This window comes from Takifugu rubripes, chromosome 1 (assembly GCF_901000725.2).
Source record: "Takifugu rubripes chromosome 1, fTakRub1.2, whole genome shotgun sequence".
Classification (NCBI taxonomy): Eukaryota; Metazoa; Chordata; class Actinopteri; order Tetraodontiformes; family Tetraodontidae; genus Takifugu; species Takifugu rubripes.
Window position 1 is genome coordinate 15,614,873 of NC_042285.1, and position 16,808 is coordinate 15,631,680.

The following is a 16,808-nucleotide window of genomic DNA, read 5'->3' on the forward strand; positions in this document are numbered from 1 at the left end:
CGCAGCTGGTCGCCACACCAGTCACCACAACTTTGTTTTCACATGGCAACACGTGTTACTTAAAGCTCCGTAACACATTTCAAAGACATGAGTGACGGGATCAGCAGTGTCTTATTGAATTACTCCGGCTCAAAGTGCAGAAAGTCTCAGAGAAACGCCGCCAGCGGGCCAACTTTACTATGTTTTCTTGTTTAATATTAGCTGGAAAATCAAAATGAATAAAGTGGTGACGTTAAAAAGTTATCCCGTATTTCACTGAAAGAACAATAATTATGATGATGATAAAAATAATAGTTTAAATTTATATAGCACCTGTCATTCAATCCAGAAACAATGGCCATGGACAAACTTTGCAACATAGGTTAAATACACTACAAATGAGGGAATAAATGTACTGAAAGCTGCTTTCTATCCCAGTTTAAGAATTTGGTTACACAGTCAACATGGTTGTTTTCTTGCTTGATTGGATTATGGCCACACACCTCAAGCCAAGCTTCCACCACCAATCAATGAGGAAATGAGGTGTCAACACATTGGTGTTTATTTAACACTCATTTATTTTTCTCCCGGAAGCCAAAGCCAGCTCAGCCGCACAAGGGGACCAGTTGATTTATAGGATTTTCTTTGCCTAAAAGCATTTTCTTCCCTTCAACGGCACAGAATGTAAATGATTTACCGAGTAGTCACACTAACTACATCAGCTCAGACCTATTTTATTTTAATTAATTGTATTACATTCAATTATCCGTTTTGTCTTATACTGAAATTGTAACAACGTCTCTAAAATCTTTTATGACTGAGAAGGACTTTAAAACTTCAGACTGCGCATCCTCATGACCAAGCTGAAGGAGCTGGTAATGGAAAGACACCAGGAAGCCTGTAATGCTTCCAGTCAGCATGAAGTGCCATCAAAATAAAATCCAGCACAGTGGCTGCTGTTTTAACACAACTGGGCCAATTGAAAATTCCCTTCTCAATTTATGCCAAATACCACATTTTAGAAGGCTGCCAAGTCTCTGCACTGCTTTATGTCCTTTATCTTAATTGAAAACGTTATGGGGTGCATTACACTTGGGTTTTTTTTTATAAGCTGTGCTGTAAAGCCTTAGCAGGCCCTGAGAGAGGAAACTGCCCATTAACTTATAAGGACCAGGCCTTGGCTCTCTTAATTGACAACCTCTAGGCTACTTTCATCACTTGTCGACTTCATAGCGGCAGTCAATGCTTCCTCCAGGATGCTGTTGCATCTTTGACACGAGGGTGTTTGTGACAAAGAGCAGTCTGCCGCCAACGCCAAGACGAAGGCTCTAGGCTGTCAATAAAACAAGCGTGCATTCCTCTCTTAGGCTATCCATCTTAAAGGCTCTATTTACCCATAGAGGACAGTTACAGCTTCCCAGAAACATAAACCATACACTTGATTCCAATTACAAATATGTTAAAGCTGTATTTGAGCATAGCTAATACTGGCATTAAAACATCCAATATGTTAAATTAAGAAGACTACAAAGAAAGGTTGACTGAGAATATGAACTGGGAAAAAATGTACCACATTCAGGAACACACTCATGTGATGAGCAACTGTCAAATTTGGCAGGATCATCAGATTTGTGACCTTAAGGTAGAGCCAGATCTCGCAACAATATAGCATGCTTTATGGAATATACCAACTCTTCTTTTTCTGTCCATTTCCTCTTATCCAAACCAGTAAATGGAACATTTTAAACAAGCAAGTAGTAAAGTAGAAATGCAAATCATTCATTCATTAATTAGTTTAAATTAGATGACTTAGTGGGTGCCAGCCTGCCTTCAACTGAGGTCATCAGCTTAACTCTCCAATCACTTAATATGTTATTTTGTCCAGTTATCTTTAATGTGTTATGCTTCGTGTCCCATTAATTTTTTATCTAACCCTATGGTGGAACAATTCATGTGAGACACTGTAAAATCAAACTTACAGTTAAAGCCCAATGAAACCTGGTAATGTCCATTTTGGAATCTGCTCACCATCTCAGGAATATAAAAAAATCATATGGAACGTCTGGCCAAAAGTTTAGAAGCTGCCAGGTGAACTTCACACTTTGCATTTAAATGTATGAGCAACATTTACACTAATATATGAAATATTGCAAAAGGCACCGAATGTGCTAAATAAATAAAGTAGATGAGAAACGTTGGAGCTTTGACATTGTGAGTATTTCAATGTGCGCCAGAGTTTAAGCAAATAGCTGCTTGGTCATACAAACCAGTAGAGGTTATCCAGGTGACCAGAAAGAATTACTCCATTTATCGTTTATCAAGACGACTACAAGCAGGAAGGATATCGGTGCAAATAAAATTAATGTAGCTTTGCGTAGTTTTAGTTGTTTGTTTTGACGATGGAAATCAGTCTTTGTAAAACAAATGTCAAATTAGATTGCAATAAATAACTGTCAGTTAGACCCTGTCGATGACATGAAAAATGGCAGTAAATCAAGGGGATTTTATACACGGTGTCAATGCTTTGACACCTTCTTTTATACAAAACACAGAACACTCGCGGGAGACGCCTTGATAAAGAGATAAATTGACTTACAGTGGAATTAGTACTTTTCCTGCCTTCGTTATGTGCGCCGCCATGTTTGTGACGATGACGTGTAAAAAGCTGAAGCAGCAATTGGCTCCCCGCGCTTCGGACCACATTTGTGATTGGTTAAATGGAAGAAAGGGGCGGGGCCTGAGCCACCCGTAGCCACATGGGAAGGTAAACAGTGAATTATGGAGGAAACTTAAATCGGCTACTGAACAATGTCATTTAAAAATAAATATAAGCAGCAAAGTGACTCGCTACATATTGTGGTGTAAGATTACGTGTTTTTCAACTCACTAACGTTTCTTTTTTGTCTTTTTTTTTATCAAACAGTAGAAGGATGTAGAAAACAACAGAAAAGATTTAAAGGAAGGCAACATTTGAGCACAAGGCACCTCACCCTAGGAGTTCTCTCTCACAGCAGTGGTGAATTACTACTACTACCATCAGCCAGGTCCAAGAGTGGTGTAAAAATGACACGCAATATTTGCCATGATTAAGTCAGCAGGGGATATGCACCAAATGTCAGCCCTCTGGCTGAAGGTCTCTTTAAATGTGTGTGTGTGTGTGTGTGTGTGTGTGTGTGTGTGTGTGTGTGTGTGTGTGTGTGTGTGTGTGTGTGTGTGTGTGTGTGCGTGTGTGTGTGTGTGTGCGTGTGTGCGCGTGTGTGTGTGTGTGTGTGTGTGTGTGCATGTGCTGGACATGGGCCAGTTTTACCTGATGAAGGTTGTAGCAAAAATGTAACATGCAGTAAATGAGAAAAGAAAGTTGACAGAATAACAATGCCAACAATTACACAATGCAATTTTATTTATACTCCTTTATTTTGGTGCTCCTGGAATTTTTTGTTACACATTTTGCAACATGTTCACAATTGTTGAATTGCTCATTTAGGACTGCATCTTTGTTCCCTTTAATGATTGATTGAAATGATCTGATCCATAAATATACTTATAGCTGTTCACTTATTGGCATTATACATGAGCTGTTCAACAACAGTGTGGATGATTACTTGCTTCCAAAGATCCAACCCAAACTTTAGTCATGCTGATAGAAAGCATGATTAATGTTTTATACATAAAATATGTACCGGTATGTACTCCAAGCTTCTTTACATGTGAAGATAGCAAACCTTTCCACAAACAACACTGACAGGTAAAGAAGTTATTTATTTTTCAATGGCATTCTAAGAAATATTAAAGAATTTTAAAAGTTGTTATCCCCAAACAAAGGAGCTTATGTGCACATTTATTCTCACATTGGATAAAAATTCCAGGGTCTTGGAAAATTCCACCCATGGGTTACTTGGAAACTACGATTTCCCTCCCCTTTATGTTCATTGAACACAATTGTTGTCTACTAATCCAGTTTTGATAGCATTTGGCACACTTTCTTTGGATCACAGCAAGATGCTCAACTTCCATTCTGGTCTCCCCTAGGAACCTCTGAGCCTAAGAAAGCAGCCGACTGCAGGTCGCGCCAGAGCAGGGGGGGTCTCTGTATCCATGTAAGGCAGAGAAAATTATTTTTTGATTCATGTCAACCATTTCTGCATGTGTGCACTCACGCACATACATACACACACACACATGCACGCACACACAAACACACACACAAAACAAGTGTTCTGGTTGATTCTATGTGTTATGAATGGGTTTATTCTTGTCAATCTGTAATTGCAGTCACCAACTGCCCCCTCTCCCATAAAACAATATGATATTATGTCAAAGGCAAAAGCTTTTTTCCCCCTTTTGTGTCCACGCTATACTCCCTCATTCAAATGGACAACGCATCACTAGGCCTTGATGCCTCAGAAGTCTGTGGTTCATTAAAGTCTTGAATGACTGCCAAAGCTGTAGTCATAGATAAAATAAATATGAAAGGATAACAAAATTTATGGATGGCATGTCACCACCACAACCCAGAATTCATAATGAACAAATGGTTTCTGTTTCCAATTTAAATTTCTCATTATACTGTGACTTTTGGAAAATGTGTTTTCATTTACCAACATTTTATCTGAAAAAATGGGATAATTGATTAGATTTACATGGCTCTGAGTTTAATTCTGATCAGCTATCTCCCCTAACAACCCCCAGCCCCAGCCCAACACTCACCAAATAGAATGATCTCAACAGCTCTGGAGGCATATTAACATAAAATGAAACAAACCTACATATCAAACATTTTTTTCCCTGATAAAATAATTGGCTTTAACCGGTGTAGACTCCAATTCATCTCTTTGAAAATGACTTCTGGGAGGCCACCAAATAGGGGAAAAATCTGAGGTAGACAGCCCCAGTGAGATGGACATCAATGCAGAGTACCAGCAATGGCTGTATTAACCCATGGCTAAATCCCATCACACAAATGTCAGTGTATCTGTTATGAAACCATGACATTTAGATCCAAGGTCTCCATTGTAGTTTTGGAGAGGAACTGATGTTTGTTCATTCTTTGCATCCATCAGACTGGCACCTCACTAACTGTACTCTAAACACAAGAAGGCTAGAGGTCAGAAATGCACAAGTGAGAGCATTTATTGCATAATATAAATCATGGACTCTATCTTAAATATCATCTAAATTGCAAATTTAGGATGAAAAAAAATCCAAGTTTCATTTCATTCAGTTATTTCATAACTATATTATCAAACAAACTACAATTGTTTCTATGTTTTCTATTGTTATTATTATTCTAATTAGATTTAGCAATGTTGTTTGACACATTTGGCAGATTTTGCTAAAATAACACAGACCTGAACCCAACGCTAAATATTAAGATCTATTGTACAGGACCAGATAGTAATATCCTAAATAAATACTAGCCAAGAACAACCGGCAGAAGATGACAAGAGGAGAAACAAAGGCTCAGAGCAAAACCCCTCAATAAAATGACAAACAACGTACAAGACCTGACGGTAGTTAACTAATCAGCAACTATGATGTTTGCAACACTGTTTGACTCACTCTAACATGCCCTGTACAACATCCTCAAATGTCACCAGTATCAACACACCAGCACATTCCCAATCTGACGCAGAACAACCATTCACCAGTCATACGTAATGAGGAGCAACCATGACATTCAAGAACGGGACAACATGCCAGATACCATTGAATTCTCGTGTCCAACACCTATAAGCTGCGCTTCACTTAAGGTTTATTTATTGCCTCTTTACATTGGCTTGGATGCCCCTTGTTCCAGGACTCGCCCACCAGAAAGACAGTGGGCCGAGACTGATGGGGAGGAATAAAACCCCTTCAGTACCAGGACTGTCTCCTTTTTTCAGCAGTGGTCTAGATCAAGAATTACAAATGATATCATGACAATTTTACACGGTCTTCAAAGCAGTGATGTTTTACCGACTCATTTACTATGATACCTTGTTACGGATCCAGCTGTGAATCAGGGACGTGTCATGGGGCTAGAAGCCCACCTCCCGCTGAGCTTGGCCAATGACCTGGAAGGCAATAGGGGATGCCAGTGCCTGCAGCATGTGCTGCACTGACAAAGCAGCAGGGCACTGTCAAAAACCCTCTCATACAAACTTTGCAGATCACTCCGTTTTTAACAGATGAGTAAGCACTAGTGCTGATTTTTTTTTTTCTTCTGGCCCAAGACAGGCTTTATGGATTTCCTTTCATATGTCTTTGGCCTTGGTTGACTCTTTGCAAAACCTTTGCCCACAAGGGGAATTGTGTAGTACTATATTGGGGTGAGAGGGATGCAGATAACATGTGGCAGGGTCACTGCGCAGGTTAAGCAACAATTCAGTTGAGTGCCTGTAAAGTTATGGTAAGAGTGGAGCATCACACCAGCTAAATGGCTACAAAATTATGATTAGCAACCATGGTGTAAACATTAGATCAATGCCATGTGGACTTTCGAGTGAGCAAATGTTTAAAACTACTCTTTTGAATTATTTCATTTTGTAAGGGCATCAGGCCTGGTGTAAGCCAGTAAGGCAAAGTAGCAACTTCATCCATTCATTAATTTTTGCATTCTTCCACAGGAACTCAATGAGGTTAAAGTTGTTTGGGTTTCCAGATGAGAGCCCTCACGCAATCCCAGGCCCTGATGACTTCTACATTACTTAAATGATGTGGCTGGGGCTGATGGAGCTGACCATGTCAGGAGGTATTAGTCATCACAGCCCAAAAATGGTGCACAGATCTAGAGTGCACCCCTGACCCGATGTAACACCAAGCTACTGACCCAGCAATCGCACAACAACAGGAAAAGACGTAAGAGAATGGAAACAGCCATAAATTGCAGTCAGAAACACTGGATGAGTTACCTTTCAGTGGAAGAAAAGAGCACCAAGTTTTATGAAGAGGTTCTGTTTTTTTGGCATGTTACACAAATCACAGGAAATACTTTAAAGGATTTTTTTCCTGTTGGGTTCACTCCGATTCCCCCCTTCTCTCACTTCATTTAACTGAATTAATGAGCAGGTCTGGCCAGACCTGAGCAATATTTACCTCTTGCACATTTTATTATTTATTATTTTGCTGGAGAGCTCATGTGTGCAGGTAATGTTTCAGTTACTACTCATATTTTGTTGCCTTTGAAATGAACTAAAGATTTGACATTCTTTAATTTGTTTTTTAAGGGAAAATGACAAAAATCCTGATTGAATTACTTTAAGGACCGTGTTTGCTAAACGTAGGCTCGTGAATGAACGCTATAGTACTCTGCTCCTCTCAGCAGTCTGACGTGGAACAAACGCAGCGGGACGGTGGCCTCACAACGTGACACTGGCAGACGGCGAAACACCCACATCAGAGAGGAACTAAAGCTGTGTACACAAGGTTCAGCTCAGGACAGACCCACTTCCAGCACAATGTCGATGTTGGACTCCCTCTGTGCACTGTTGAATGCACATCTGTGATGTTACAGTGCTGTTCCATAACCCGCTGTTGCCTATACCATACAGTATAGGCGCAACACTGCCACAGCAATTGTAATATAACACGCTGAGCTCTGTTTTTACAGTGGAAACCCAGCACACGCCTGTTTACTACTGCGCTGTGTCCCCTCTGATTTATGAAATGATATGAGTTCATTCATTATTCATACTGGTGGTTGAATTATTACCATCTTCCCATCAGACATGGAACTGACACCATTATGAAATCATATTTTGCCCTGGGCATTGCTGCTGCTGTGAAAAGTGGTCACAACTGACTAGTTAGCACAGGCTCGCAGTGCACTGGAGACGAGCACTAAATGCCACACAAGTGGCCCGTGAATTTTTAATACAACCAAAGCGGTGACAATGAGACAACTGACAAGGAGGAGAAAAAAATGGCTGGATAAGGAAATATTACTAAGATTATTGAGCTACTGGATTGTACAAATAAGATAAAATCCAAAGTGAAATACTGCAGCTCTAGATACACTTGATACATACATGGGCTCAAAGGGAAACCCCGCTCATTCACCCCCACCCTCCCACCCCCCCAGCAATGGTCAGCCTGTAAAAGCAGAGTGTGTTGGCACCTTTACGATATAAATACTCGCACACCCTGGGCATAAGAAAGCTGTCAACGGAACATTTGTTTTCCATTTTTCACTACCCAAAGCACTCCAAGTGGAGTTGCGAAAAAAGGAGACAAGGTGTCGAAAATGTACCCCGACAGTAACTATTTTGCCCTTTGGACATTATGGTGGTAAACAGATGGGGCCTAACTCGGTTTGTTGTTATTCAACAGCACAGGTTGGTTCGAATCTCTACATAATAATATTTCACCTCCACACGGGTTAAATACTGTGTTGAGCACAAGTGGTCTAAAAGAAGGAAACATACTCACTTCACATCCGCTATATTATAATCTCATGGGTGAATATATCAAACATGGTGTTGGTTTCCCATTCAGCGTTACACTTTAATGACTGCCTGAAAAGCAGGAGTGCGTGTCAAGTGAACTGAAAGACAAGGATGTGTCAGAGGTGCGTGAGCTGACCCATGCATGGCAGTAAGCTGCAATGACCCCCACCCTCCTCCACCCTACCATAAATAGATCAAAGCACATCTGTTTCTGTGTCCAGCAGCCACACATCTATAATTGCAAACTGGCCCTAATGGCTCAGAGGGACTCGTCAGATGCTAAGCAGTTTGGACACAGGAGATGCTAAAGCATATGAGCAGAGTGTGACCATCAGTAATGGCTGGACATGGAGTGCTCTGGAGCCAGAGAGGTGGCTGTCTGGTCGCTGGTGGACTGAAATAGATATCACAACTTCAGCCCAGGGACGGAGGCCCTGAAGCGCCAGGACTGACTGCACAGCTGGGATTGTGGAGCAGCGACAGACCAGTGGCAGACCAGTGAGATCAAAGGGATGGCGGCTGGAATCTGTACATATGCAGGAAGCTTGACTGAAGACCACTCGAGTCACCTGAGATAAATTAAAATAAGACACGCTACAACAATGGTCCGAAGAGACTTCTGAGAGAAGGAGCTAGTTTTGGCTGAACGGATTAAGTAAGGAGTGACGAGAGATGCCTCAAGTTAGCCGCTTGTCACAGCGTGACACTGATTCAGCCTAATGAGCACAGTGCTGTCATCGCACATCTGCCTCTCATTCACTTGTGGAAACTGGCAGACTCCGAACCTGCTGGAGTCACCGCTAGATGCTGGAACCAGCGACACCTCCGCCTCGCTGCACCAGCCAGTGTAGGCTGACTGCTTAACAGGGACCTGACAAAGTACAGTAGCGTGTAGCACCACACCAAACCAAACACACACGTGGAGAGTTCCGATTTTTCACCCAAAGGGTGCAAAAAACACTGCTCGGACACCGAAAAACACAGAAAAGTGTATATTTTAATGTCAAGATTTCACACATTTATTTGAATTTGGTGGAAGCTTTCTGTTGTTTTTTTTCACCAACGATACCTTTTTCCTTCTTTTTTGCATTTCGGGTGGTCAGTTTAAGTTCACTAAAGCTGCATTGGTTCTGTTTTACTGACTTCATTCTCTTTTTTTATAATTTTCAGAACTGGAGTGTTAGATGTGGTTTATTCTGTTGATCTGAAGAGACAAGAAGGAAGACTGTACATCCATACCTGATGATGATGAGGATGATGATGATTAGGTCATGGTGTCACTGATCTACACGGGACGACAGTTTTCCCATCTGTCCTGCCTCTTAAGGCGTCTCTGAAGACTGGGTACTCCTCATACATTCCTTGTGGGCATCCGTCTGGAAAATAGCACAAAGGTTTACTAAACATCATTGTGGCGGTGGCACCAATTATTGTTAATATACATCAAGTAGCCTCAGCCGAGTCAGAGAAACACACTGATCACTCCAATGATGGCAACTGTCAGTCTGCTCCCCAAAGAGAGCTGTTGAAATAATTAGTCCATGCCCTGTGAATAAAACAATAATATAACAGCCGAGACGACATCCAAAATATGCACGTAGTCTCAGATGACCTGAAAAACCTGCCACGCCACGGATCACAGAACAAAGCCACGTCTTTAAACATGGCCTGACACACCGGCTGTACATGAGTAGAGGCTTTGTTTAAGACTAATATGTATATGTTTGGGTAACATCAGTGTTAGGGAAGAGTGAGCAAATGCCATAGAGATGCACAGCGGTCTGCTCAAGCAGAAGATTCTGTGTCTGTGGTTCTGTCGACCCACTGTTTCATACAGCATCGTGTATAGCTTCCTATTATATTAATACTGCCCACGTGGTTATTATGTATAAATATGTCAAACTCTAAAACAATTACAATAACTGTGAACCTTATAAACAAAGCCCATTCCTAATAAGCCTAACCATCAGCTCCTGGATGTACTGACATGCACCACCCCTACTCCCATCACATGTTTATCCTCTTTGCACTGCTGTCACAGCTTCTGTTGACGGTGGCTTAAATGACACTTGCAAACTTTCCAAATCTTTCCCAGCTGCTTTCCTGATCTCTCACCGACCCAATGTCCTTCATATCTTGGTGACAATGTGGTCACATGGATGAGGGAATCGTGCTGAGAAAAAGGCCTATGTTTTATATCTGTGAGGTCTGTTGGAGTGTATTTAGATATAAAATAAAGATATGCACCATTTATCAAATAAATTTGAAAAACTGGCTAGATTTTTTTTTTTTTTGGCGGGGGGCGCTGTTGCTTTATATACTTACCTGGTTTGTGTAGAATACAAAGGTGGGTTTTTTTGTATTTAAAAAATGCCAAGATGCGATGAGCAGACCACACTGAAAGGCACTGAACTTTCTGATGTGAAAACACTGAATCCTTAGTGGATGCGGACCAGTCAGAGATGACCATCTGTGTGATGAGCCCATTAAACTGATGAGCGTCTGTGCCACGATTCTCTTAAATGTGGCAGAAAGGTGGAATTCACAGCGTGTTCATGGGTGTGAAGTCAAAAGGACACAAGGCACAATGAGCTGGTGTGTGTTTTTCACAACCAGCTACAGTGTCAACAATGTGACATGTTGTATTAAGAGGGACGTGAGTGAAAACCATTGTGGGCATTCTTCAACATTTAAACCCATCAAACCTATTCAACATTAGTCAGAAAAAAATACTATTTCCCTGTAAAATAATACAAACATGAATAAAATCTGGTTTCGTCTGTGTGGCGCAAAATAAATCTCAACAAATAGCTCATCAGTGGCAAAGGTGACAAGCGTGAAGCAAAGTGTGAACGGAGGGTGTTCACGCGAGCACTGTGGTGGAGCAGGGGAGCAGGGCCCGAGTGGGACAGTGGGGGAGATGGTGATGATGAGAACAGACACGAGCCACATGAGGCCCCTGACATTGCAGGAGTCCCCCTGCGGTATGTCCAGCAGTCTCCTTATATACACAAATACACACAGAGAGATGTGTGTGTGCATGTGGTAAACACAACCTAGTTTGTGTTGTTTTTTTTTTAACATTGAATAAAATTGAAGACATTCTGAGTGATGGATTACAGAGATGTGTAACACAACACAAAAGGACCTTAAATTCAGACCCGATCAAACGCACTGAGGAACATCTTTCCTTCTCTCAACTGCAGTGATTGAGCGCCCTCTAGCGGTCGTATAATTTTCCATATTATATACTTTTTTTTCTCCACAGGCAAAAATTATTTATTTTAATCTTGAGAAAATTTGAACATCTGCAATATCTGGCTGCAGCTTTTAGAGTTTTTGACAACAACCAGTCTGGAGACACTAAATACTGGGCAAATTAGAACCGAGTAGGATATTTTTTCTACAAAATTCTCTTTGGCAGTAAAAAAAAAAACACAACAAATTTGTTTAGGCACCATTTGTGGAACCACGCTGGTCGCACCACACATGTCATGAACACCAGAAGTCATTTCAAGTTTACCTCACCAACAGACCACTGTTACTCCAGCACCACAAGGTGCCTTTAAAACGATATGACTTCTGGAGTCTTCTTTCATCGGCTGCAGTTGCAACACAGATTATCATATAATTCTCTTCAAATCAGTTTGTTCCCCCTCCTCCCACCCCTTTGTATCCCTCCCCTGACTTAACAACCAGAAAAAGGTCACATTTCTGAGAAGTGACTTCCATGCGTGTTCCATGCTGGGTCGTCACTTTCGATTTCCTAAGACCTTTCATGTCACACACCCATCAACCCAGGAAACTGCGAATACACCAAACGACCGGGCGTGGAACCGCTTTCATCATTCTGGTGAGAAAAAAAGATACTATGAAAATGTGCAGCGTAGAACTTTAAGTTGACGTTTCCATTTACAATCAAATATTAACTTTGAGATAGTAAGATTAGTCCAGAAATAAGCAAGCGAGTTTCTAGTATTGAAATGCATTATTAATTATCTTTTCTTTTTTTCCCCCAATTGTCTGTGACATTCAACTATGCTACTGTTTTAACACCAAATGACCCTCTGGACACCCTGTGAGCGCTGGACAAACGAGTGTCTGGTCTGTTTCCAGCGTGCCGTTTAGATGATGTGAGACATTTGACGCTGCACTGTAAATTAATGGAGCATGAAATATAGGCTGAAGTGCAGCAGGCCCCTAACCTGCTGGTGACAGTGTCTACATGAAGGTCTCATTGTGACCTAAGTGAGTTGTACTATAACCACATTTGACTGGTGACAATTAGTGACCTTTTGCCCATCCAGCAGCCATCCATTTCAATTATGCCAGCTTCAGAAATTTTAGTGGGTGACACTGTAGCGTGCTTCCAATTTTACTCCTAGTTTGGGCACTTTACTGTCCCTCTGGGTGTGTCATGATTGCTTTAATGTATCATTACAAATGCAAGCGCAACCTTTTCTAAACACATTTGTTAAACACCAGCTCGTTTTCTTTTCACAAATGGCATTAAGTGAAATAAATGTGGTTTCCTGAACTGCATGTGCCACTGCTTGGTGTGCTGAAAAGAGCTGCGTTGCCACATTTGGTGTTTTCCCTTAATAACTATTCTCAGAATGTATCAACGTGTGTTTTGGGGTTTCTTTAGTTTTCACTTCGGTGTGTGTATGTTACATCTTCTGGTGCCATAGAGATTCATTCACACATCACAAGATTTTGACAGTTTGACACCAGCACCAGCGCAGCTTCCTCCTCTATCTTACATCAGCTCCACTCGAGACTTGTGTGCCACAAAGAGCATAGTTGAGAAACCTCAGGCAGAAACGTAATGTAAAGTCCCCGAGCTGTATCAGTTGATCTAACCTTTCTCAAGACAGCCTTCATGACAGCAGATCTGCAAATAACTGCAGCAACGACAAACCTTTACTGAGGTTGGCGCCAAATAAATACCGGTATATTAAATAAATGAAACACACTGACTGACCACATGCAAAATATATTATGGACAGCAGATGGCAGAATAAACCCCTTAAATGGCCTGCCCCAGTGTACAGTCATCATTTTCATACCTCTAGGAAGGTGAAGAGACAAAATTAGGTCTACTAACGACCTGTTATTACTGAAACAACAACTGCTGCTTATATCATTAGTAAAACTGTCTTCAGTTATCACCACAGATGTAAATAACGTCTGAATAAGAAGGACACTTGTTCAGCAGGACAGAGTAGTTGTTGTGCAAGGTAGTAAAAGCATCTAACTAGAATCCAGGAGGAAGAACTGCGGTTTCATGAAAGAAGAGGAGGAGCTGTGATGGGGGTTTATCTGGGTTTCACGTGTCTTAACACCCACAGTCACCTGGGTCGGGAAGATTGACAGTGACTGAACGTGACATCTTCTGTAAGTACAACAAGTAAACGATCAATTCCCTTGCCTGTTCTGCACTCTTTTGAGCATGTCCTCGGTAGACTGTCAAAAATGCTGCGCAAAATCCTGCTCTAACTGTTTGTTTCATCAGCTTCTCTTGGATTAGCTCATGACGTTTTTATGCCGTTGCGCAGGTGAGCGATGGAGGCTGAAAACGTCACTCCGTCCTCTGCACGCAACCAGACTGCGTGTGATGTGTTTGTGTACCAAGGTGTTGCAGTGGTCCTCTTCCCCATTTTCTATGCAGCTGTTTTTCTCATCAGCCTGTGTGGCAACAGTTTGGTCCTTTATGTAATGTGCCAGAGGAAGCAGAAGTCCAACTCCACCTCCATCTATCTGCTTAATCTGGCCTTGTCTGATGCCCTGTTCACCCTGGCGCTTCCTGCAAGGATTACCTACTACATTCGCCACTTCGACTGGCCCTTCGGTGACCTTCTGTGCAGACTGACCATGCTGCTTTTCTTCGCAAATACCTACGCAGGTAAAATGAGATGTTTCAAATGCATCAAAACCTGAACAAACAGCCCCTCCATAAAGGAGCAAATTAATAAATGAATAAGTAATAAGTGGCTCTGGAACTCATGTCTTTCAATGTGTTTATTTATCTTTGCATGGTTCCATCAGGCATTGGCTTCATGACTTGCATCAGCTTGGACCGCTACCTGGCCATGGTGCATCCACACCAGCTGCAGTGTCTGCGGAGCGTTAAGGTGGTCCGCAGGGTGTGCTGCCTGGTGTGGGCTCTGGTGTGCTTGCAGGTAGCCCCGCTAATGTTTCGCAGCACGCTTTACGAGCACCAGCAAAGGCGAACCTGCATGGAGTACTTCAACTTCGAGGGGTCCCGCTTCACTCCTTACCTCCTGCTCCTGGCCTGCGCCGTCTCCTTCTGCTGTCCGCTCATCACCATCGCGGTCTGCTATGCCAAGATCAACCTGAAACTGCACACAGCGGCCAAGCAGAACTCTATCACGGGTCGGCTGAGAAGGAATCACAGGGCCAACACCATCATCCTGCTGGTCCTCTTCACTTTTCTGGTGTGTTTCAGTCCCTACCACCTCAATGTGATGCAGTTCATGTCCAGAAAGATACAGCACCAGCCAGTCTGTGAGGAGCTGAGGGCCTTTAAAGTTTCCTTGCAGGTAAGAACTTTGAATGGTCTTTCATCATTTTTATTGATTTTCAGCCTTTCAACGGGCTCCGCTTTCCCTCCAGATTACTGTCTCATTAATGAACCTGAACTGCTGCTTGGACCCCCTCCTCTACTTCTTTGCCATTAAGACCTACAAGAGGCGAGTGCTGAGCTTGTTAAAGGACTCGGTGTGCTCTTCCAGTGCTTCTTCTAAAATGACAGCTGAGAACAGCAGCAGCAATACCTGAGTGATGCCACAGCTTTCTTCTCCTTCAGCCAATGTTACCAGAGGATGTAGTCAGCCTTTAGGATTTACTTTGTGTTATTACAGGCATGTTTCAATTTTCATCCTTACTGATGCTCTTGTGTATGATACTGTATGTCTTCCACAATGTATAAATACCTTGGAACATGTTGAAGCGTGCATAGATAGAAGATGTACACATTTGCTTGTTAAATCCTGTAATCATGATTGCAATATTGCGATAGTGGAGGACAAAGTCTTTCTGTTCATCTCAGTTATATTGCCATCCCTTCCTTCGTGTTTGTCACATGGGAAGTTGTGGAAAAGTTTTCATTGTGAGCATTCAAGGATTACTTTAGACTGGAGCTTATGAATAGATGTATTTCTCTGCCTCTGTTTAACACCTCATTTAGTCTTTCTCTCTCTTACACACAGACACACACAGATGTATACTGAGGCACTAGTGCTCAAAAAAGAAATTATTTTGACTGCTGGATGCTCTGGATCAGGTTATCATTGAATATATCTGGATGTTAAAAATGGGAGCGCCTTACATATCCATATACATTCTAGCCTATATCTTCTTACACCCATATCTGCGTGATGTGTGGGAGTTTGTAACCAAACACCTTCACCACTTCCTCACCCAACTTTGCTCTCCCTCAGAGGCCTCATTCCTGCTGGGTACCACATCTCAAGATGAGGCCACAGTGCATGACTGTGTGTGTGTGTGTGTGTGTGTGTGTGTGTGTGTGTGTGTGTGTGTGTGTGTGTGTGTGTGTGCACGAGATCGAGAGACTCTTGCAGGTGCAGGATGCCTTTTTATAGTACAGAGCCTCATTTTCAAAGATTTCCTTTGCACACAGTAATCAGTTTCAGTCAAACTTGGATCTTATAACATCAATATCATGAAAACAGCTTTCTCTGTTCATGTTAGATTTTTAATGACATTTGTTGCTGGTTCACATTTATCTAAGATATTGCTTATCTCTGAGCTTGAACAGAAGGCGCCTTTTCTTAAATCTGCAGAAGCACAAGAGGAATCTCTTTGCTTTTGTAATGTTTCTCTATTTAAATCGGACTTTATGGCTCTGAAAAAGCATGGCTGACTAACGGGCTTCTGCAGACTTATCAAGGTCATCTCAGCGACTCTGAGCCACAAACATAAATGTTCAGTGACGGGAGATCTTTCCTCATGAACTGTTAGCGTGAAAGGAGAGTGAAAATCTCCGGCCACTGCGGGCCACCTACTATCCATTAAAGCTCCACATACATGCATCAACTGTTGTGAACCCATCAAACTTCAACCAAGTGTTCCCACCAATCAGAAGGCAGGATTGGGCTTCTGCACCAGTTAGATTTCAAGTTGAGGAAGGTTTTGTCTGTTTTTTTCATTTCTGCCAGTTAACAAAAATCAATATCTTTAAAGCAAGTCATATTTATTAGATACAAAGGTGAAGATTAAGAGATAGTATTTGACATGTGCAGCAGAGGATTGCCACTGCGAAAGGCTTCAGCATGTCAATGATGTTTTGGACCCCAGCTGCCACTCACGATTGCATTTAATCAGCTTTTTCGATGCATCCACCTGTAACCATGGCACTGACCA

General features: G+C 42.0%; 2 protein-coding genes across 2 annotated transcripts in view; one reads left to right on the plus strand and one right to left on the minus strand.

The window, feature by feature from the left end:
* Positions 1-2,661, minus strand: part of clybl (citrate lyase beta like) — a 39,549-nt gene extending 36,888 nt beyond the window's left edge. The window contains exon 1 of the mRNA XM_011606932.2: positions 2,576-2,661. Coding sequence (XP_011605234.1) covers positions 2,576-2,619 — 44 coding nt within the window. The 5' untranslated portion in view covers positions 2,620-2,661. The remainder of the gene's footprint in view (positions 1-2,575) is intronic.
* Positions 2,662-13,304: 10,643 nt separating this feature from the next.
* On the plus strand, positions 13,305-16,042 carry LOC101074394 (G-protein coupled receptor 183). Its single transcript, XM_003961614.3, has 4 exons — positions 13,305-13,799; positions 13,961-14,307; positions 14,451-14,965; positions 15,039-16,042. The coding sequence occupies exons 2-4, from the start codon at positions 13,968-13,970 to the stop codon at positions 15,201-15,203; spliced, it is 1,020 nt and encodes a 339-aa protein (XP_003961663.1). The 5' UTR covers positions 13,305-13,799; positions 13,961-13,967; the 3' UTR covers positions 15,204-16,042.
* The last annotated feature ends 766 nt before the right edge of the window (positions 16,043-16,808 follow it).

Bases quoted from the DNA above. Each gene is read 5' to 3' on its own strand.
- LOC101074394 (XM_003961614.3), top strand. From the start codon at position 13,968: ATGGAGGCTGAAAACGTCACTCCGTCCTCTGCACGCAACCAGACTGCG. The intron at 14,308-14,450 runs GTAAAATGAGAT...TGGTTCCATCAG, and splicing joins CTTCGCAAATACCTACGCAG to GCATTGGCTTCATGACTTGC. The intron at 14,966-15,038 runs GTAAGAACTTTG...CTTTCCCTCCAG, and splicing joins CCTTTAAAGTTTCCTTGCAG to ATTACTGTCTCATTAATGAA.